Below are 19133 nucleotides of genomic sequence, written 5' to 3' on the forward strand. Positions count from 1 at the left end.
TGGGGTCTGTGGGGCTAGGACCACCTGTCCTGCACACAAGCTTTTGATTGAGAAGCTCTGTTCTTGCAGCGGTTCGTAGGAGAACTAGTCATTATTAGATTGACTTCCATGCTTTTCATGCTCTTAGCATTTGATGGTGATCTTTGGAACAGTTGTTTGCAAAATGGCAAGTAGTTGAGAAATGATGTGTAGATGTGTCTGAGAGGCGTTCGTGGAAGTGACCCTGTGGTGATAGAGAGGAAGGGGGTGTGGAGATGGAGACATTAAGTTATTATTGAGAAAATGCGGCTTTTAACATAGTCTTAATGGACTGTCAAGTTCTGCCCTTGGCCCCCTCCTTTTCACAGATGGTTGAAAGGTGTGTGTGTGTGTGTGTGTGTGTGTGTGTGTGTGTGTGTGTGTGTGTTGCCTTTTATTCGGCAGTATGATTCCAGGGACCTAATGGGATTTGCTCCTGGCCTTGTCTTCTCTGAGATTTACCCTGAGCCATTCACTCTCAGCCCACGGGAGACCTGACACAGTGTTTGGCCACATGATGGATTAGAAATATTTTGTGCTTTGGAGTCCCCTGGGCCTAGGTTTGAATTCTCCTCTCACAATATGTAAGCCAGTAATCTTAGGAAAGGAACTTCTTCAATATTTGCATCTAGAAAATACTACTTTCTGATAGGATTGTTATAGAGATCACTAATAATGAAAGCAAAGACCCTGACACCACACCTGGCATGTAAATCCTCACTAAAAGATACGTTATTATTATTTAGGGTAGGAATTGTGTTTGAGTCTCTGCTAAAAAAAAAGTGGAATGGAAAAGAAGGCTTGTAATGGTCACTCACTCTAGTGTATCACCAGTGCAAAGAAGAAGAGACTTAAAGGCAGCAGAAGCCAACACTTCGGAGACACTTTACTGGGGACCGTGTTCTGTAATGAACACCTGACTCTGTGCGGTGACGTCTGTTGCTCCCATTTTACAGATGAAGAGTTGAAGGCCCAGAGTGGCCCAGTTAGGAAGTACTGGCGCGAGGATTCCGAGCCCGGGCCCTGAGCCCTGACAGCCCGCCGCCTCAGGACGATCAGAGCTCTGAAGGCATCCCTGCAGGACGGCTGATAGGAGAGGGGTTATAAATACGCACTTACCGATATAAAGAGCAAAGGCGTAAGGTACAGGCCCTCTTGTCCGCTTCCCTCCCTTCGTGTGCCTCCGTGAGTATTTTTGGAGGAAATGAAAATGGCCCCTCATTGGGAGGGCACTTACGGAATGCTTGCTCTCGCCTAACTCCAGACATTAGGACTAATATCCCGGCACCGAACTCCTCCATTGTGTTCACCGTGCCCTTTACAGACAGGATGCAACAGCCCCATTTTGGGAACTTCCGTTCCCTGTTAGCTGAGACCTGTGGCAATGCCTTCCTCTTTTCATCCTAGCTGATTGTCAGCAGCGGTAACCACAGCCCTTCCTGTCCCAGCACTACATCTTACCACACTCTCGTCTCTCAACGAGCTGTGAGCACCATATTCTGTTCCGCACCATATTCTGGGGCCTCGCCACCTCCGGTGAGCCAACCCACCTCCCTCCCCCTGGGGTTACGGTGCCCACTGAATTCTCAAAGGGTGATTTGTAAAGTACAGGTGCCCAGGAACAAGATAAACCATCAACCTCTAATATAAACGACCATTACATTGCACCTAAATTGTTGAAAGATTTTGCGCTCAATATTTTATTCAGCAGAACATTTTTTTGTAACAATAAGGTTGATTAGAGAAAGCTCTGAAAAGTGCTTCAAGTTAGTCTGATTGTTTGTCTCAAGGATTAAAAAAAAATAATAAGTGGTAAAATAGAGGGAATAAGAAGAAGTAGAAATTGAAGCCAGGACCCTAGTGAAGAGTCTTTGCCATCATTTTCCTCTCGGGAGTAAATTAAATCCAGGATTCGCGCTTTCCACAGCCTTTTTGTTTGTTTTTTAGCCATCAGGGCTGGGGGGGTCTTTTTTATCCAGGGCTCCGGACTAGCCTAGGTCCACAGCAGATTTAAGGTACACTGGTGGTCTTGGATTGTTTGCTTTAACCTAATAAGAAACCCTGCTTGAGATCCTCGACTGTCTTCTAAATTATTACCCCCAAGCCACCCTGAAATGACACCTGCCATTTGCACTGAGGTTTTCGCCCATGTGGCCCCCGTTTGACCTTTCTGCCTCCTGGGCTGGGGGCTGGCGGACCCTCACGGACATGGCTCTGCAGGTACTTCGTCCGGCGGCTGTGCACTTGTTTGGGCGCGTTTTATTTTCACAGGATGAGATGCTAAACCGAGGCCACAGTACTGCAAATGAAGGCTGCTTAGAGCATTCAGCCTTGTCACTTGGCAGAGTAGGTGGGTTTAGCCTGCAAGGAGGAGCGTGGTAGATGAAGGAGGTAGGGGATTTTGCTTTATTATTTACTGCAGCTCAAATAGGGATCCAGATACAAAATGAATGCCTTCATCATCGTATTACATGATGTTGACTAGAATTGCAGAATTCTAAACAAGCATTCTTTCTTCCAAATGAGGGTTTTGGAAAACAGCATTAAAGAAGATTGATATGTAAAAGCTTATGGTCTTGCTCTTTGTATCAGCCCCAAATATTTACTGAAGCTAGGAGAAGAAAAGGCAGACTTTCCTCTTTTCTCTCCCAAACGTGTGATTGTTTAGAACTCAAGTGCAACATCTGGAAGTCAGATATACAGAGAGCAATTTATGGAGTGTGAAAGATTTGAAATATTCAGTGTCCTTTAGTGGGAACTCAACTTTCTGGGGCTGCATTCCCCCCCCCCCCCCCCCCCCCAGCACAAAGCAGGCATTTCTGAGATCGCCTTTGCCTCTCTGAATTAAACCCTTTGTGCCTGGATCCCATAAACAATGTGCTTTTTAAATGGGAGCCCCCTCCCGCCCCGGCCCTTTTCTCCAGTGTGGGCAGCCAATCAGCTGCGCCCAGCCGCATTGCTGGAGCACTTTCCATTCTGAGCAGCAACAACGTACTAATTTGATGCACACATGGATGCCTCGCGCACTCTGCAAATTCATCACCAGCATCTTGCATTAGTCATCTGATGGGCTGCCAAGTGTTTCATTTTCTTTTCATGTGACTTTATTATTACCACCTCTCTCCTCTCTTCCAAAAACCTCCAAAAGGCGGGGCCGGAGGGAGGGCGGGGGGGTGGGGGGGGACGGAGGGGGAGAATCCAGCAGAAATCCAGCCCTCCCCTTCTTTGCACACGAGAGCCAATGTGGGGCTGATAACGCTGCGGATGCGTTGGTGGCAGCCTTGCAGAGCGAGACCTGCACTTAACTTGCAGCTGCCTCCCGAGCCGGGCTTCAAGATGTCCACGCCCCGGGTGACAGCCGGCGGGGCGCTGCCCTGTGCTCGGGCGGCGATGCTGAACAGCAGCCTGCAGTGAGAGCCCGCAGCCGCTGCCGCCGCGGAGCAACCTAATGGTGCCTGTGCTTTGTTTTAGTTCATCAAATTTCTCCGACTCATTAGGCACTTTGCCCCGTGCTCCTCTTCCTCCTCCTTCCGCCTCCCCGCCCCCACCCCCACCCCCATTTTTTTTCTTCCTGTCCCTCACCGTGCAGCCCTAACTCTGGCTCCCGGTTCCCTTTTTGACAGTAACGGCACAGCCAACAAGATGAACGGCGCTTTGGATCACTCAGACCAACCAGACCCAGATGCCATTAAGATGTTTGTCGGACAAATCCCCCGGTCCTGGTCGGAAAAGGAGCTGAAAGAACTTTTTGAGCCTTACGGAGCCGTCTACCAGATCAACGTCCTCCGGGACCGGAGTCAGAACCCTCCCCAGAGTAAAGGTACAGACCGTGGGGAACGCACGCGGTGGGGAGGGGGCAGGGTGCACGGTCAGGGGCACCAGGGGCGCGGGGCCGGCGGGGCTGCCCTGCGCCCGCGGGAGGGGGAGGATCGCGAGGGGGAGCAAGCCGCCGCCGCCGCTGCCGCCGCCGCCCGGGTGCTCCGGCCAGGCGGGCTCCTCCCCGCCCGCCCGCCGGACAGGTGGACCGAGCCTGCCCGGGACGCGGGAGGGAGGAGCGGCGGGAGGGAGGAGCGGCGGGAGCCCGCGGCCGCGCCTCTGTGCAGGCGCGTGATTGCTCTCCCGAGGTCACTTTCTAGGCAGCGCAGGCTCCTCTGGGGTGGAGTAGCTGCCTCTCTAAGGAACCGTGTTTCTCAGCCTTGCGTTTCCTAAGCGAACTCTTTCTACCCCTGCCTTCCCGTTATTGCCCGTGCAATTACGATGGCATTTTACTTTTCCGTAGCCTGTGGGGACCCTGAAATGCCTTCGGAACAGTTGCTGTAATACCACTGGGGTCAGGAATAAAGGGTACACTTTTAAGAGGGACATCAATTCTTGGGGTTTAAACGGGGATCATTGAGAGAAATGTGCCTTTTCGGGCGGGAAGAAGCACCCTAGCGGCCTGAAATAGTTAGCACACCTTAAAAACGGTTGTGGTTTACGCCCTTACCAGTGGTAGGATTCAAGTGTACAACCTGGTGCTTTTTACTGCCTCCATTTTAAGACGAGGTGATGGGGGGCGGGGGGTGTCGGTTGCTAAAATAGAGACGAGAAACCCGGGTGGTTGAAGCTTCTGTGTTTTGGAGTCCTCCCCTGTAAGCTCCATGCAAACTAAATTTAAAATACCTTCTCTGCTGCTCCCTTTTGGTCTTTGTCGATGTTTTAACCTGGCTTTAGTATTTTTGTTCTTTCTCTGTTCTTGATTTCTTGGGCTGTCGAACTAGGGCCCCTCGTCTTTCAGTAGATCTTGCTCTTTCTTTTTCTCTGCACCTTGGAATTTCTGTCTGCCCTATTATTTTGTTTCTGTGTCGCCTCTCATGAGAGGTCCTGCAAACTCATTGTGTGGCTCGTATGTATACTTTAGTTGAACCCGTGAATGTTAGCACACACTTTTCTGAGCCTCTTTCTTACTGTGAAGGTGAAGGGACAGGACTAAATAATCATTAAGACTGATGCTCTGTGACTCTGAGAAATGCTGGGCCATCTCTTGTCCTCTGTAGTTGCTGAGGTCTGATAGCACGTTCAGAAACCTTTGAAAGAATGTTAAGGCCAATACTCGTTTGATAAAGCTGAGCAGACGTGCCTTCAGGTTAAGTTCCTAAGACTCCTGTTCTCTGTCTCAAACCATGTAACCCCAAGGGTGTTTTCAAAATAACTTAGGGGGAGTTTTCTCACCACAAATTTGGTTGTCCCATTATTAGAAAAAATATCAAATATCTGAAATTCGATAGGAGTTAAGACATCACAGACGGGCAATGTTGAGATGTTTGTGGGTCATATTTCCAAATTATTTACCCACATGTGTCCCAAATGTAGAAGACTAGAATTTGTTTTCATAATTAATTTCTATAGTATCCTACTGAGGAAAGAAACTTGAGTGCACCAGACTGGAGCAGAGAGTCACCAGAAGGGCCATCCCACCATCTAGAACGGCACCCGCAGAAAACTAGGCCGGGGCAGTAAACTAGTGTTTTAGAACAGTAACCATGAGTTCATCCTTGTCCAGGAAAATGTGCTTCCAGATTTCAGTTTCTCAGCATTTTTCAGAATGACCTTTGACATAGTGATCAAACCTCATTTACTATTGTCTGATTACTTGCATTTTGGCTTTCACACATGTCTTGCCTTAGCCAAAAAGACCTTCTTTCCATCAAGAAAGTGTGCATGGTCTAGTTTTTCTACCATTTTCTCTTTTCCTCAGTGTTCCTCTGAGTACTGTCTTGAAGAGGCTACATTTGAGACTACACATTTTGTTAACTTCATTCACTATGTCTTGCAACTAACTTCCTTTAAATAGTTTGCGTAAGCCCAGAGTCTTGGAGGGAGGAGGAGACGCGATGAAGGAGCAAACTTTTTTAAGCACATACGCGATGCACCAGGCCCTGTTTTAGGAGTTCTTTCATTTCCTTCTTGCCAAAATCCTGAAAGTAGGCGCTGTTCGTCACGTTTTACAGATGAGAACATCAAGGCTCTGTAAAAAAAAAAAAAAAGTTAAGAAGCAAAACTCATTTGACCCAGCTTGTAAGTAGCAGAGTAGGAATTTGGGCACAGTCCGTCTTCATGTGCTTGACCTCCATGTGTTCACTTCATTCAGATGAGGCCTCAAACCAACCTTGTTCTGCTCCATTTCAGGGTGTGGGCTGGGGGGCCTTCTCCTTTACCTAAATGCTCCCCATATTAAAGGAGGGAATTCTGACCTTTATGAGCAAGGTTGATTTGGTTCCTGCCTTTGTGTTTATTTAGTTTCGATGCTCATGGGTTTAGATTGTACATCATTCCCATTCTATCATGGGATAGAAGTTACAGATGAAGGGGCGCCTGGGTGGCGCATCAGTTAAGCGTCCGACTTCGGCTCAGGTCATGATCTCACGGTTCGTGGGTTCGAGTCCCGTGTCCGGCTCTGTGCTGCCAGCTTGGAGCCTGGAGCCTGCTTCTGACTCTGTGTCTCCCTCTCTCTCTGCCCCTCCCCTGCTCATGCTCTGTCTCTCTCTGTCTCTCAAAATTAAATAAATGTAAAAAAAAAAAAAAAATTTTTTTTTTTTCACAGTTACAGATGAAATCATTCAAATCTTACCTTTGGAAATATAGGTCATTTTCCTTTACTGTGAACTCCAAGGCTCACATCAAATATTGCTTGAAGTATGTGGACTGTCACCCGAAGCTTGAAAGGATTTTTGTTGCAGAGATACCTCTGTTTTAACAGTATTTGTAGTGATGGGATTTGAGCTGTATAATGACTTTCCCCTCCGAGGATTACAGCCCTTAGCCGCTTCCATATAGAGAGCAACCACCACCACTTTTCCACCGGTGCCTGTGTGCGCGCTATGGTATTTTTCTGTGCACACGTACAGTAGGACCTCACATTTACAGTGGTCCTGTCAGCAGAGTATAGTCGTCGTGTGTTCCCGGGTTGATGTCACATCCTCAGAAATCAGAATTTTGGAGCTCTGTCTGAACACAGTCTAAATAGTCTAAGTAGGGCTTTTGGAGTGGAGTGGCCGTGATTCATTGCCTCAATGACATTGATAGTTCCAAGGACAGAGACGAAATCCGGTTATTCCGTAATCCAGGTGAATTAGGTTTTTCTCTCGCTTTGCACCTGATGTTCTATTTAAGTCTCAAGGCATAAAAACTTTGTTTTTGTTTTTTGGGTTTTTTGTTTTGTTTTGTTTTGTTTTGTTTTGTTTTAATCACCCTTTAAAAATTAGAGCCTAAGCTGTTCGTGCCTTCTCCCTATTAGCATATGTGTTGACTAGGCAAAGTCCGCAAGCTGCGGAAGCTGGCTGTCCTACCTACTAGGACTCGTGGAGACGATGTTTTATTCAGTAGTTACCGGTCAAGTCTGTGGGTGCTGAGAAATACCCCCCAGTAGTTAAGAGCATCGGTTTTGAAGTCAGACAAGCCAAAATTCGATTTCTGGCTCCACCACTTCTTGGGTGTCGGCCTTGTGCATGTTTCTTAATCTCATCTGAGGGTGGAGACTGTCCGGTAGGGTCACCCAGATGAAGTTACATGCTTTGTTTGCCCAGAGCTGGGAGATAGTAGGAGCTTGTGTGCTGATGGTTACTGTTATAATTGCTATTATCATCACTGTCCCCAAGAACTTGAAATCTAATAGGGACAGTGAGGCCAGTGCACAGGTAACGGAACTATTGAAGACCGTGGGATAAGGGCAGGAAGGGGAGGAGCCTATCTAAACTCTGGAAGTTCAGTGTTGGGGGTGGGGGGCGGGTGATGAATAGTTGGCAGCTGTGGAGATAGGGAGACATGGCAACTGCACCAAATCCTGAAAAAGAAAAATTGGATTTCAATAAGTAAAGACAGTGTTGAACATTGCAAGTGGATGGACTGGCCTGATCGTAGGCGTGGGGTGAGAAATGCAGGGCAGGTCCTGGGAACTGTGAATCCTGCCAGAGATGGAAAGAAACGTGAAGTCCATGAAATGAAATGGAGGGGGGGGAGGTCACGACATCTGGAAATAGAAGCTAGGGCCAGTTCTTAGAAGGCCTTAATTCTCAGGCTTAACTCTTAGAATTTTATTGCCTAGATAGTTGAGGGTCAGTGAAGGCTTTGTCAGCACAGGGAACAGAGACCAGGAGGCTGGTGCAGTGTGTCGGCTGAAGCACGTGGGGCCTGAACAGAGACGCTGCTGGCCCTGGCCATGGGCAAGGGGGTCCCGAGTGACACAGACCTGAGAGTGTTGGAAAGAAGGGGACTTGATAACTAAATCGAGGCAGGGATGAACAGGAGGGCTTTGGCCTCACTGGGAGGAGTGGAAAAGCAGTCGACAGTGAAGAGAAGGGGAAGGGGAGGAATATGGAGTCCAGGTTGGACTGTGTGTTGAGTCTGAGGTATCACAGAAGAGTCAAGAAGGATGTGTGTGGGCCAAGGAAAGCCACTGGCTCGGGTGTTGGGGAGGACGTGACAGCATTTGAGAAAGGTAGCAGTCACGGACTGTGTAGATTTACGTGTGAGCCCGCCCTTTCTAGGAGTCTCGCCATTTTTGTGTTAAGCAAACGATAAGGAGCTGAAGCCAACGGACATACTGAAAGCATAAGGAAGACAGGAATCGGGGTCTCTGAGGAGACAGAGTGGCCAAAGAACAATGAAACAGGGAACAAGGGGCCCTCATCTGAGACAGCAGGGCAGTTAGAAGGAAGTGACAGCAGATCAGATTTCAGTTCTAATGGAGGGAAGTAGCACAGATGCCCTCCGTCTTCTCTGGAGACAGCCCGTTCCTGAGGAGGCCGGCGGAGCAGAAGACATAAGGAGAATGGAAAAGGTCTAAAACGACTGCTTTGGAAGAGCTGCTGGGAAAGAAGGGCAGGAGCGCTGGAGAGAGGGCGGCTCCTCCTGGCACTGGGATCGTGCGGCTGTTGAGAGTAGGGTGCTGAGGGTTGTGCTTCTGGGAGCGAGCAGGGAGGTGGAATCACCTGTTTCTGGAGAGGGTCAGGAAGGGTGTTGGGTGTGTCTCAGAATGTTCTCTGAGACCTAAGATAGGGAAGCCGGGCAAGGCAGAGGGGTGGCCTCTGGCCTCAGGTTGGTTGTTGAAAAGGACGTACGTGGAGGACGTGGCAGGTGTGGGCGTGGGGTTCATGGAACCCAGACTCCCCCAGAGCCTCCCCATGTTGGTAAATTGGGTTCCTTGGATCATTGCTCTCTTGATATTTCTGTTCTTGTCAAGATTATAACCCAGGACCATAGCACCCTAAAAAAGTCTACTGTAGAATGAAGGCGAGTTACATTTTTCTAACCTCAGGTGTTAAATATTCCTATTTAATCTTGTTAAGTTACATGCTTGTTGTTCTGATTTTACAGGAAGGAAAACTGAGGGGTCTGTGCTAAGTAACTAGAAAGAAATCATTGAACGTTTGAAAGTAGAGGATCGGACCAAGCCCTGGGTCCGAACCTAATGCCTCAGTGATCACATTTCTCTCCCTCTCCCTCCCTGTCTCTCTCCCTCCCTCCACCCCACCCCTGCGATTTCTCAGCCAAAAGAGAGCTAGAAACGGGAAGTGGCTTGCGTAGACTCTCTCTGTGTGCCACAGGCCTGAAGAACAAAACTTCCTTTTTTCTTGAAATGTGCTCCGAGGTCAGGTCGTGGTAGAGCTTCTCTGCAGCTGTAGCTCCTCCAGTTCTAGAGCCCAGAACATTCTGGGTGGAACAAAAAGTAAATTCAAGGCTCCTCTGGGAAGAGTTATTAACGTTTCAAAAGAGCAGTTCTTGGAGCGCTGTGGTGCCGGTGCCTTTTCATCTTCTTGATGGTCCGGCCGCAGTTGGGGTGGCCCGCGCCATGGCTGATGTGACCCTCATCCCCTCCTGCTCGGTCTTTGACTCGGAGTCGCTCCTTCCCTTCTGAAAGCCCCTACTTCAGTCTGCAGGAATTCATTAATAAACTCTAAGTTGGTCCTAATCCCTAGGAGAAGGGTGCAAGGCACCAGTACCTAATGTTCCTCATTTCAGACTTTGACGAGAGGAAGCCCTGCATCCAGAACATTCTCCCGTGGTAGGGTGGGAGGAGAGCAGGCCCCGAGGCTTACAAGAGACTTAGTGCTATTTCATCATCACCAGCTCGTTCGGGGAGTGCGTCTCGGTGGCTTCAGCCCTGGTGTAGCGGCGTCACATGCTGCTGGAAGAGTCTGAAGAGAGGTGCTGTCTTATTGACCCATAATCCTTAAAATGTGAAAGGTTCACAGAGAACACCTTCGACCTTTTTATTAAAGGAATCCCAATGGAGGACTGGGGTGGGAGCGTTTCCATGTTTCATGCCTTTCCTTTCTTCCTGAAAGGACTCTTGTCAGAAGCTTCCCTTAAGTAACAGAAAGGGGCGTGGAACCGGTTTATTGAAGCGATGGCATCTTGAAATCCATACTTGAGAAAGAATTCAAAATGCAGGAAGATGAACCAATTTTACATTTCAACGCACGCAAGTAGGGATAGGATTTCTGCCCTCAATCTCTTGGAATCCAGGGTTGCTGCCCTAGATTTTCTGGGACAGCCCCAGTTTTGACAGTGCTGTCTCAGTGGCCCACAGGAAGGATCTCTCATCCTGAATTAATTTTACGTTAACAGAAATCACTGTGTAACTTCCTGTGACATCTTTTCATTGTTTGGCTGACTGAGTCCTGCAGGATAAATGTAAAATGCAGTCAGAATTTTTATATTCATGCAGGCGGGGATCCTTATCACATCCCTGGGAGAGATGGGTTCAGTAGTTTTATCATATGGCTATATTAAAGATTTAACAATTCATGGTTTTCGTGGAGTTTTAAACTATTTTGACTTATACAGACTGCATCCACAAGCACCGATTGAGATGAAATCAGAGAATTGTTAAATTAGCCTCTGTTAAGTTACAGCGAGAAGGAATCCTGTTAAATGCCCCCTACTCCGGAGCCGAGACTGGATTGTGCCTGTCTAGCCCAGCCCTGAATTTCTGTTGCTTTTATCAAAGGGTAGCTTCTCCCCTGGCAGATAATATCTGTCCTGGGCATATTTTGATCCTTATATCTCTGGAGAGAAAAAGAGGAAGAAAAGGAAGGAGGGAAACACAGAGGACACACAGAGCCAATATCAAAGAAGAAAATAAATTACTTAAGGCTGCTTCTGACCATTTTGTTTTCTCCTCCTCTGTCTGGGACATCAGCTGGTCCCCAGCCGTCTTGTCCCTGGTAGATTTGCCTTTCTGGAATTAACGTAGCAAAGGAATAAAGAAAACAGGATATGGATGAAAGGAGAATGGATTTTTTTTTTTTTTTGGTAGAAATTTACATGAAAAGTAAACCCAGGGCCTCATGGCCTAGGTCTGTTGGGATCCCTCCCACACATGTCTACAGGTTTACTGAAACAGCTAAATTTAGATCTCACAATTTGCATTTCCCATTGAGTACAGTTACAGTTTGCCTGCCCAGAGGTCTTATTTGCCTTTTCATTTGCCCCCAACGAGATTTGTCCATGTTAGAAATGCTCTCCCATCAGTTACACAAGTGAACCACCCTGGTTTACGATACTGAGGGTCATTATGAAACCGGTCTTTGGAAATGAGAAGTCCAGTTTCCCAAGCAGAAGGAGAGTGCTTCCTGTAGGGTAGAGCTGCCCGTTGCTCTGATACACACGTGCGTGGCCTATGAATTGGCGTGGCGTAGCACGACCTGCCCTCCCTTACTGCTTCCACTCCAAAGACCCCACATGATCAGGCAATCAGGTTGAAAGGTTTTCTCTCTTCCTCCTTCAGTCTTTGCTCCTAATGAAAACTTACCGTTGACTGTAGTTGAGTTAGATTTAGAAGTGTTTAGAATGCTAGTGTTATAAATACAAATAAAGTCATTACATACCTTGTGAGAAAGTTTCTGGTCTTTAATGATTCCAACCATGGTCTTAGCACCATGACTATCCTTTTTCTTGTGTTCATGGATTCTTTTTTATTTTTTTTTTTATTTTTTTTTTTTTTAAATTTTTTTTTTTCAACGTTTATTTATTTTTGGGACAGAGAGAGACAGAGCATGAACAGGGGAGGGGCAGAGAGAGAGGGAGGCACAGAATCGGAAACAGGCTCCAGGCTCCGAGCCATCAGCCCAGAGCCTGACGCGGGGCTCAAACTCACGGACCGCGAGATCGTGACCTGGCTGAAGTCGGACGCTTAACCGGCTGCGCCACCCAGGCGCCCCTTGTGTTCATGGATTCTTAAAAGACTGAATTTTCTTCTTGGACATATGGCCCCAGATGCTAACAAGATTTAGGCATGAGGTCTCGGGTTCTTTGTTCCTTGTCCAAACTTCACTGATCCTGAGATCATCTATTCACATGCTTTCTTTTCTAATATTGGCTAGCTAGCCCAAACCTCTTACGAGACCCTTCAGATAGAAGCGTGCCAGAATGTGCCACTATGAATAAATGCACACAATCATATGACCTTCAAAACCACTGGAAACTAAAAAGGGATGAAAAGAGAATTGGCCAAATGGGAAAAAGTAGAAGCTAGACTAAAATAATATGATTTAGCAACAGATTGATTCAGGTTTTTATATTCTGGTAACAGAAATGACAGATGATGGTACACTGGCTTTCAGGACACCTGGTCAAGAGAATTGGAAATGTTCTGGCCCCTACTGTGAAATTCAGTGGAAAATCAGACATTAGGTACCTCAGTGATACATTAAGTATCACACTAGAGGAATTTGCAGTGAACTAGACCAATTATATGTATTAAAGAATTAGGGCCTTCCAGTGTCTTGAGTTTATTTTCCAGTCTGCTTTGATGCACACGTGTGGTGGGGAAGGGAGCACAGGATAAAGGCATATGGGGCATGATGGATTGGGAGGTACGTGGATTTCTCCAGGCCTCTTTTCCGCTGAGTCACGTAGACAGACACATAGGTAGCAGCACAGAAGCAGGTTTTGCTATAGATGGAAAAAAGAGCTAGTTCTCTGAACAGGGCCAGGTTATAATGGTAAAAACTAATGGGTCTGGGAGAATGAGGATGGCAATTGAGACGCCACAGGAATAGCTATTAGGATCAATATTTTTTCACTCTCTATGTAAATTACTGAGAAAGATGCCCCTAATCCAGTTTCCACGTTCTGGCATTAATTCAGATTGGAGAAACCTGGTTGGAGAAGTATACTTTGGACAGTGATCAGTTTGAAGAACAAAGAAATGTAATCTCTCTACTTCCATTAGGAGGATCATGAATTGGTATCAGAGAAATGAATTGAAGGATCGAAAGGGAGTATCCACTCATCGCACTCTTTAATTGACCCAGATTCTGATCATTATAAAATATTTTGGAGTATGTTAAGGCCTCAAGTCTATGGAGGACGAGTCCCATAGCGGAATACGTATTTGGCTCAAGACCTGCCTCTCCATAGTAACCTTTAGTGTCGTCTGGAGTGTTCAGAGTCTCTTGCCAGCTAGGCCCATCGATTGTTGTTCCCTTATTGACTTCTTTTTAGTTTTAGGTGGAAAAAAAAATTGCTTTATAAATTCCTTTGGTTTAATGGCAACTGCATCAGAGACACGTAGAGGGGCATCACGATAGGGAGGGTGAGGGGTGCAAGAAACCATGCCTTCGACAAGTTCATGGTCAAAATGGCCCCCGAAACCTAAACGTTACAAATGAACAGAGCAGACACCAAGTGTTAAGGAACAGGTAATCCACCACTTTGCACAAAGAGCTTTTTCGCTCCTATATAGGCCACTGTGCCCGATATCAGGAAATGTTATTGAAGATGCATCAAGGAGGTGGAGGCCTTCCAAAGGAGAACAGCATGAATCACCGAGGTCTGGAAAGGTGAGCCCATATGGAAAGGTCCAGGAGGTTAACTTAAAAGGCCTGAGAGCATTGAGTCACAAAAATGAAAAGGGAGGAAGCCTGTAGCAAAACATAAAAAGAGGGATTGTGCTCTAAAAAAAAAAAAAAAAAAAAAATGGAGAAGAAAAAAAAAGAATATGATTGAAGTTTTGAAGATGCTAACGTGCAGAGTGAGGCTATATATAGATAAGCTCTTTCAATTAATGCTAAACCCCTGGATTCCGCTGCTTAGACTGAAAATGTTGGCACAGCAGCAAAGTATAGAGTTTGAGCCAAACTTTGACCCAGAAGAGGTGATGAACTTAGAACATGATGAAAGTTACAGACATGGTGAGCCCGCTAACTCACAGCCCCCAGGAGTGGACCTCTGGCCGGTGCTCTCCTGAGGCTTCGTGCCTGGCTCTTTTGTAGCAGGGATTTGGAGCCTTGAAAGCCCTGGGTCCTTTTTCACGTAGAACCAAAATGATAAAGAGGTGGCCCAGAAAGCTAATGAGATGTTTACCTGAGTACCGCCGTGTGGCCATAAACATTTACTGGCGCCTACTGTGTGCAAGGCATCATACTTAGTGCTAGGAATATACGTATAAATACAAAGAACGGACCGTGGTCTTGGCCTCAAAAGGAGAGAAGGAATTGGACAGGTCAAAGACAGGATGACCATCCATTCTTTGGAAATGGAGAGTCAGCTTGGGGTTAAGCAGTGTCCATTGTGTGCATGGGTGCATGGTTTCTTTTGGAAAGTACCCTGAGGTTGCCCCGTGTGTGGTCCTGTGCTGTTCACATAGTAAAGGTGAAGTGAGAGAGTTAGCGGAACCCAGGGTCACGTGACAGAAGTTTTGGCTTCCAGCTACACACCCTGTATGTCCTCTTTCCCCTTTGTCTTCATCTTTGGTTTCCTTCCTTCTTTCTCCTCCCTGTAGGGAGTTGAGGACGAGAAGAGGCTAAAGCGTTCACTAAATGAACCTTTCGGAGGGTTCTCCGTAAAATGCAAGGGTTTGCGGTTTGGTGCCATCCCGCAGCATCACGCAGACACGTGTGATGCGTCGGCAGGCCCTCAGTACCCCCTTTCTGTGTAACACCCTTTAGAACAATGCCTGGCCCTACCTGACGGCCCTACCATCCAGGTGATACCGAAGAGACATGAACAGCCTTATCCTCCGTAGGACGTGTGTGTGAACTTGTGTTTGCACACATATACAACACACGTTTGTTTTAAACTTTGTGGTGATGCAAAGACAATTTCTTTGAACGCCATTTCTTCAAATGGGTGTGTTATTGCCTACACAGTAGACCTCTGAGGAGTAAATTATTCATAGAATATTGAACGTCAGTGGCTTTATACAGTGCCTGACATATGGCGGGATATGAATAAAAGATAGTAAGTAGTGTATGGTAGGTCGAGTAGAAGAAGACGGGGATGGAAAAAAAAAATCACGGCGTCTAGATTTTGTAAGCCACGTGTTTTTGTTTTTTTAATTTTTTGTGCAAAGAAACCTAATGCTTCTTTCTCAACTAGTCTGCTAGAACATACTATGCCTGATTTAAATCGGCATTTTATGGGGAAGGAGAAGGACATGGTAGAAGAAGGGGGGGCGGGGGGATGGACTCCTCAGTAAAAACCAGAGGTCTCTGGGGAGAGATTATAAATGTTGGCAAAACAAATATTGGAAACTCTGTAGAGGGCCTCCTATAGATTTCCAAACCTAAGTAATTATTCCCAGTTCTTGATCCTCATGTCCTGGCCTCAAGGACAACAGGCGCTTTCAGAACAATTGTGTCTGATTATCTTGCTTTGGCCCAAATTTCCACGGACTTTGGATAATGACTGCAGGCCTTACGTCACGTTGCTCGGCACATTGGACTGTGTTTGATATTGAGACACATTGTAGTAATCGACACTAGCCTAGTGCAGAGTTAATGCAGCCCAGTAGAGTGGTAAAGCTCTTATTTTTCACTGCCTGGATTGTTTCTTAAAGATTGTCCTTTGGGGCTCCCGGGTGGCTCAGTTGGTTAAGCATCCAACTTCAGCTCAGGTCATGAGCTCGCGGTTCGTGAGTTTGAGCCCCACATCGGACTCTGCTGACGGCTCAGAACCTGGAGCCTGTTTCGGATTCTGTGTCTCCCTCTGTCTCTCTGCCCCTTCACTACTCCCACTGTCTCTCTCTCTCTCTCTCTAAAATAAAATAAACATTAAAAAGATAAAAAGATTCTCCTTCAAGTCAGGTGAGTTGGGTGTTTGTTTAGCTGAGTGGTTTTTGTTTGTTTACGTTCGTGTGAATATCTTGTAAAGAATTTTTGGCTGCTCAAAGAGGATGTGAACCAAACTGTTCGCATATGTTAAGAAAAATCAGAGAACAGCATTGCCCAATTTGTACGCTCCTGCCATGCTAGAGACCTGTCTCTCCTTCACGCCTCCCACTTCCGTTCGGCTGGTTGGGGTGGAGGGAGAACAGATCCGCTTAGTTTCACTCTTCAGATTAAACCGTTAACGTCCACGGCAAAACAGCCAAGTGGAGCTTTAGTTTCTTAAGTCCTCTGGAAGATGTTCATGAGCTGTCTTAGCTGTCCAGGCAGATGGGACTTTTTGAGATGAAGGACCACTATTTTTGCCCTTTCTCTTTAGGGTTCAACAATAACCTGTTCGTTTGGGGGGGCGAGAATGCTAATGATGAGCCCCGGAAAGGTTGACCAGAGCCCTTTCTCTGCCTGCCCTGCCCCGCACGGTCTCCCTAGGACTGGGGTGGAAGCTGGCCAGAGTGTCATAGCAGTTGGGATCTCCATCAGTCCCTGAGTGAGGTCCATACACCCTGGTGATGGTCCTCGGGGACCGCAGCCACTGTGCGGCTCAATAAGGCCAAACCTAGTTTTGGAAAAGGTCGCTTCTCAGTAGGGTGAGTGAGAAGTGTTTTGAGGTGTTTTCTCAGGAGTTAGATGGATCACTGAGCACGAAGCAGCCTTCCCAGAGCCCCCGCCATATCCTACCTGCCATCATCCCCCTGGCTCGCTTCCGTGCGGCGGAACCAGGAAATGCCATTTCCATGCCCAGGCCTTTCTCCTCTCTGCCAAGCCCGCTGCTGAGTGTGGTGCTCTCTTTGTGAAGTGGACATCTGTCTAATGGGAACTGGATTGTGACCACCAGTTCATTTTACACAGGCCACCGTACAGCTGCCAGATGGTGGCGGGGCTTAGCTGTTTTGCAAATCCAATAGGGGTGGTTCGCCACCCTGGAGGTAGGAAACGGAGGGGGCCCGGCCACCGAGCCCGCGTCCCTACCGAGGCAGTGCCTCCAGGAGCCCGGGCTTGGCTCTAATCTCTCCGAAGGGAAGACTTACGAAAAGGTAATGAATAAATTAAAGCCACATTTAAAAAAAATCAGGTCTTTGGGGTTTTCCTCGCGACCTCATTGTTGACTAATCTGTACTTAGGAGAACAGTTCTTAAGTGGGACATGTCAGGCTTTTTCGCTACAGATTAAACCCCAAGGCACATACAACTGTGACAGCTTCGGGGGCAACAGGAAGAGTCCGCGTCAAATGGCAGAGTCTGCTTGTTGAACCTGGACCGATGCGTGGTCGGGAGGCCCGCCTCCTCTCTCCAGGACGCCAGGCCCACAGTGCTCAGAAGATCAGAGAAAGGCCTGCCTGCCTCTCTGTGGCTTGCTCGCCGCCTGCGTGAGCTGCCGAGCTATAAGGATTTGTGAAATCATTGGTCGGCCTGCCCTAGCAACACGAGATGCCGTGTTGACACATATACCATTCCGCGTTCGCGACAAAACCGCTTTATTTTTAGAACACTTCAAAGTGAGGAAACCGTTAAGCCCGATCGCCTCCTCTCTTGCCCTCCAGCCACTTCTCCCGCTGCCCCAGGCAGACCCACCCCCATTTTGTAAAAGAGGAACCTGAGACAGGAGATTAAGCGATATTTTGAGCAAGGCTGATAATGCCTGGGAAAATTGCTGATCTGGTCTTAAAATCGAACACATCCTCCGGAGTAATTTTTATAATGCTGCCACTTCTCTTACCTAGACCATGTGCGTTCCATATGACCTCACATCTAAGCCTTAATATTGTATGTGGAGTTCAAAAGACAATTCAGTCTCCCATTTACTTTCCTGGCGTTCATTCAAATAAAAATAGGCACATAATACTGCTTCGTATAAATCAAAGCCCCAGGCACACTTTGAAAATCTTTGAGAATGCACAGTACTTATTTTCATAAGTATCTCTCATGCAACTAGCTTAAATTTGCTTGTGAGAAGTCTGTGTCTTTTTTTTTTAATCCCTGGAGCCGCTGTGCCTGGCTCAGCGCCTGGCATGAAATGGTCACTCAGAATTAGCTGCAGATTGAGGCGAACTCTTCATCCGTCCCGTCCAATACCAACTTGACCCATTTGTACAGAGGTGCTCCTGGGAAGCGGAGAGAGGCCTTTATTCTTTCTCAGAACGTGTCTTAAGAGCCTTGTGTACCAGGCAGTGTGCAGTGTCCTGGGGATGCAGAGACAGGAGGTGTGGCCCGTGTCCACAGGGTGCCCAGGGGTGCGCCGTCCTGAAACAGAAATCATTCACCATGGCCCCAGGGGTGACTGTCCCCCCAAGTCACCTCTGTCAGCACCCCCAAAACCACAGGGCTGAGGTGTCCCTCACCCGAGGCTGTATTTGTTAGGCTCCTGGTGGCCCTCAGGAATGTAGTGTCCCAAGGGAGGGAAAAAAAGCCAGTGGAAGAGTCGCATGAATTGTAAAACTCTGTACAAACGTGAGGTGTGATGTTGAGGTGTGTGCTTTCCCTGGCGCAGGTTAACGCCCATGCCACGTTTAGCTTTGTTTCCCCTTTCTTTTCCCACCAAATGAAACGCCAGCTTCCCATCAAACACCTGCTGGAACTGAACAGGGGTACCGCCGGAAAGGCAGCACGGCGCCACAATGAAGAACGGGGCCCTGGTGGTCAAGTGCTAGTTTCTGACCCACCCCTGCAGTCCACTTTGTGACCTAGAGCAAGTGACGTGACCGCTCCATGCCTCGGTTTCTTCATCTGCAAAGCGGATACGATTGCGATGCGGCTCCGCTGAGATCATCTGTGTAGCGCGCTCAGAGCCAGGGGGCGCGTAGCGAGCCGTTCCCATTCCCCGTCGGCTCGAGGTGAGAAGACTCAAGTTCAGAGAAGTTAGGTGAGCCAGCGGCCTTTTTCTGCCAGCGACGCGTCAGCCCGCGGGCAGTCGGAACACGCCGGCCTTTCTGCAAAAGCAGGATCGGTTCTCGGTAGGGTCAGCAGT

The 19133-nt window shown here is 47.7% G+C and overlaps 1 protein-coding gene across 14 annotated transcripts in view; it reads left to right on the forward strand.

Annotated features, from left to right (window-relative positions):
• CELF2 (CUGBP Elav-like family member 2) overlaps positions 1 to 19133 on the forward strand; it is an 832664-nt gene that overhangs the window by 664958 nt on the left and 148573 nt on the right. For 13 of the 14 annotated variants that reach the window (XM_043563375.1, XM_043563374.1, XM_043563366.1 and 10 more), the window contains one exon: positions 3642 to 3838. In XM_043563375.1, coding sequence (XP_043419310.1) covers positions 3661 to 3838 — 178 coding nt within the window. In that variant the 5' untranslated portion in view covers positions 3642 to 3660. Of the gene's footprint in view, positions 1 to 3261; positions 3470 to 3641; positions 3839 to 19133 lie in introns of those variants that run through there. The other variant, XM_043563373.1, reaches the window with a different exon arrangement.

This window comes from Prionailurus bengalensis, chromosome B4 (genome assembly GCF_016509475.1).
Source record: "Prionailurus bengalensis isolate Pbe53 chromosome B4, Fcat_Pben_1.1_paternal_pri, whole genome shotgun sequence".
NCBI lineage: Eukaryota > Metazoa > Chordata > Mammalia > Carnivora > Felidae > Prionailurus > Prionailurus bengalensis.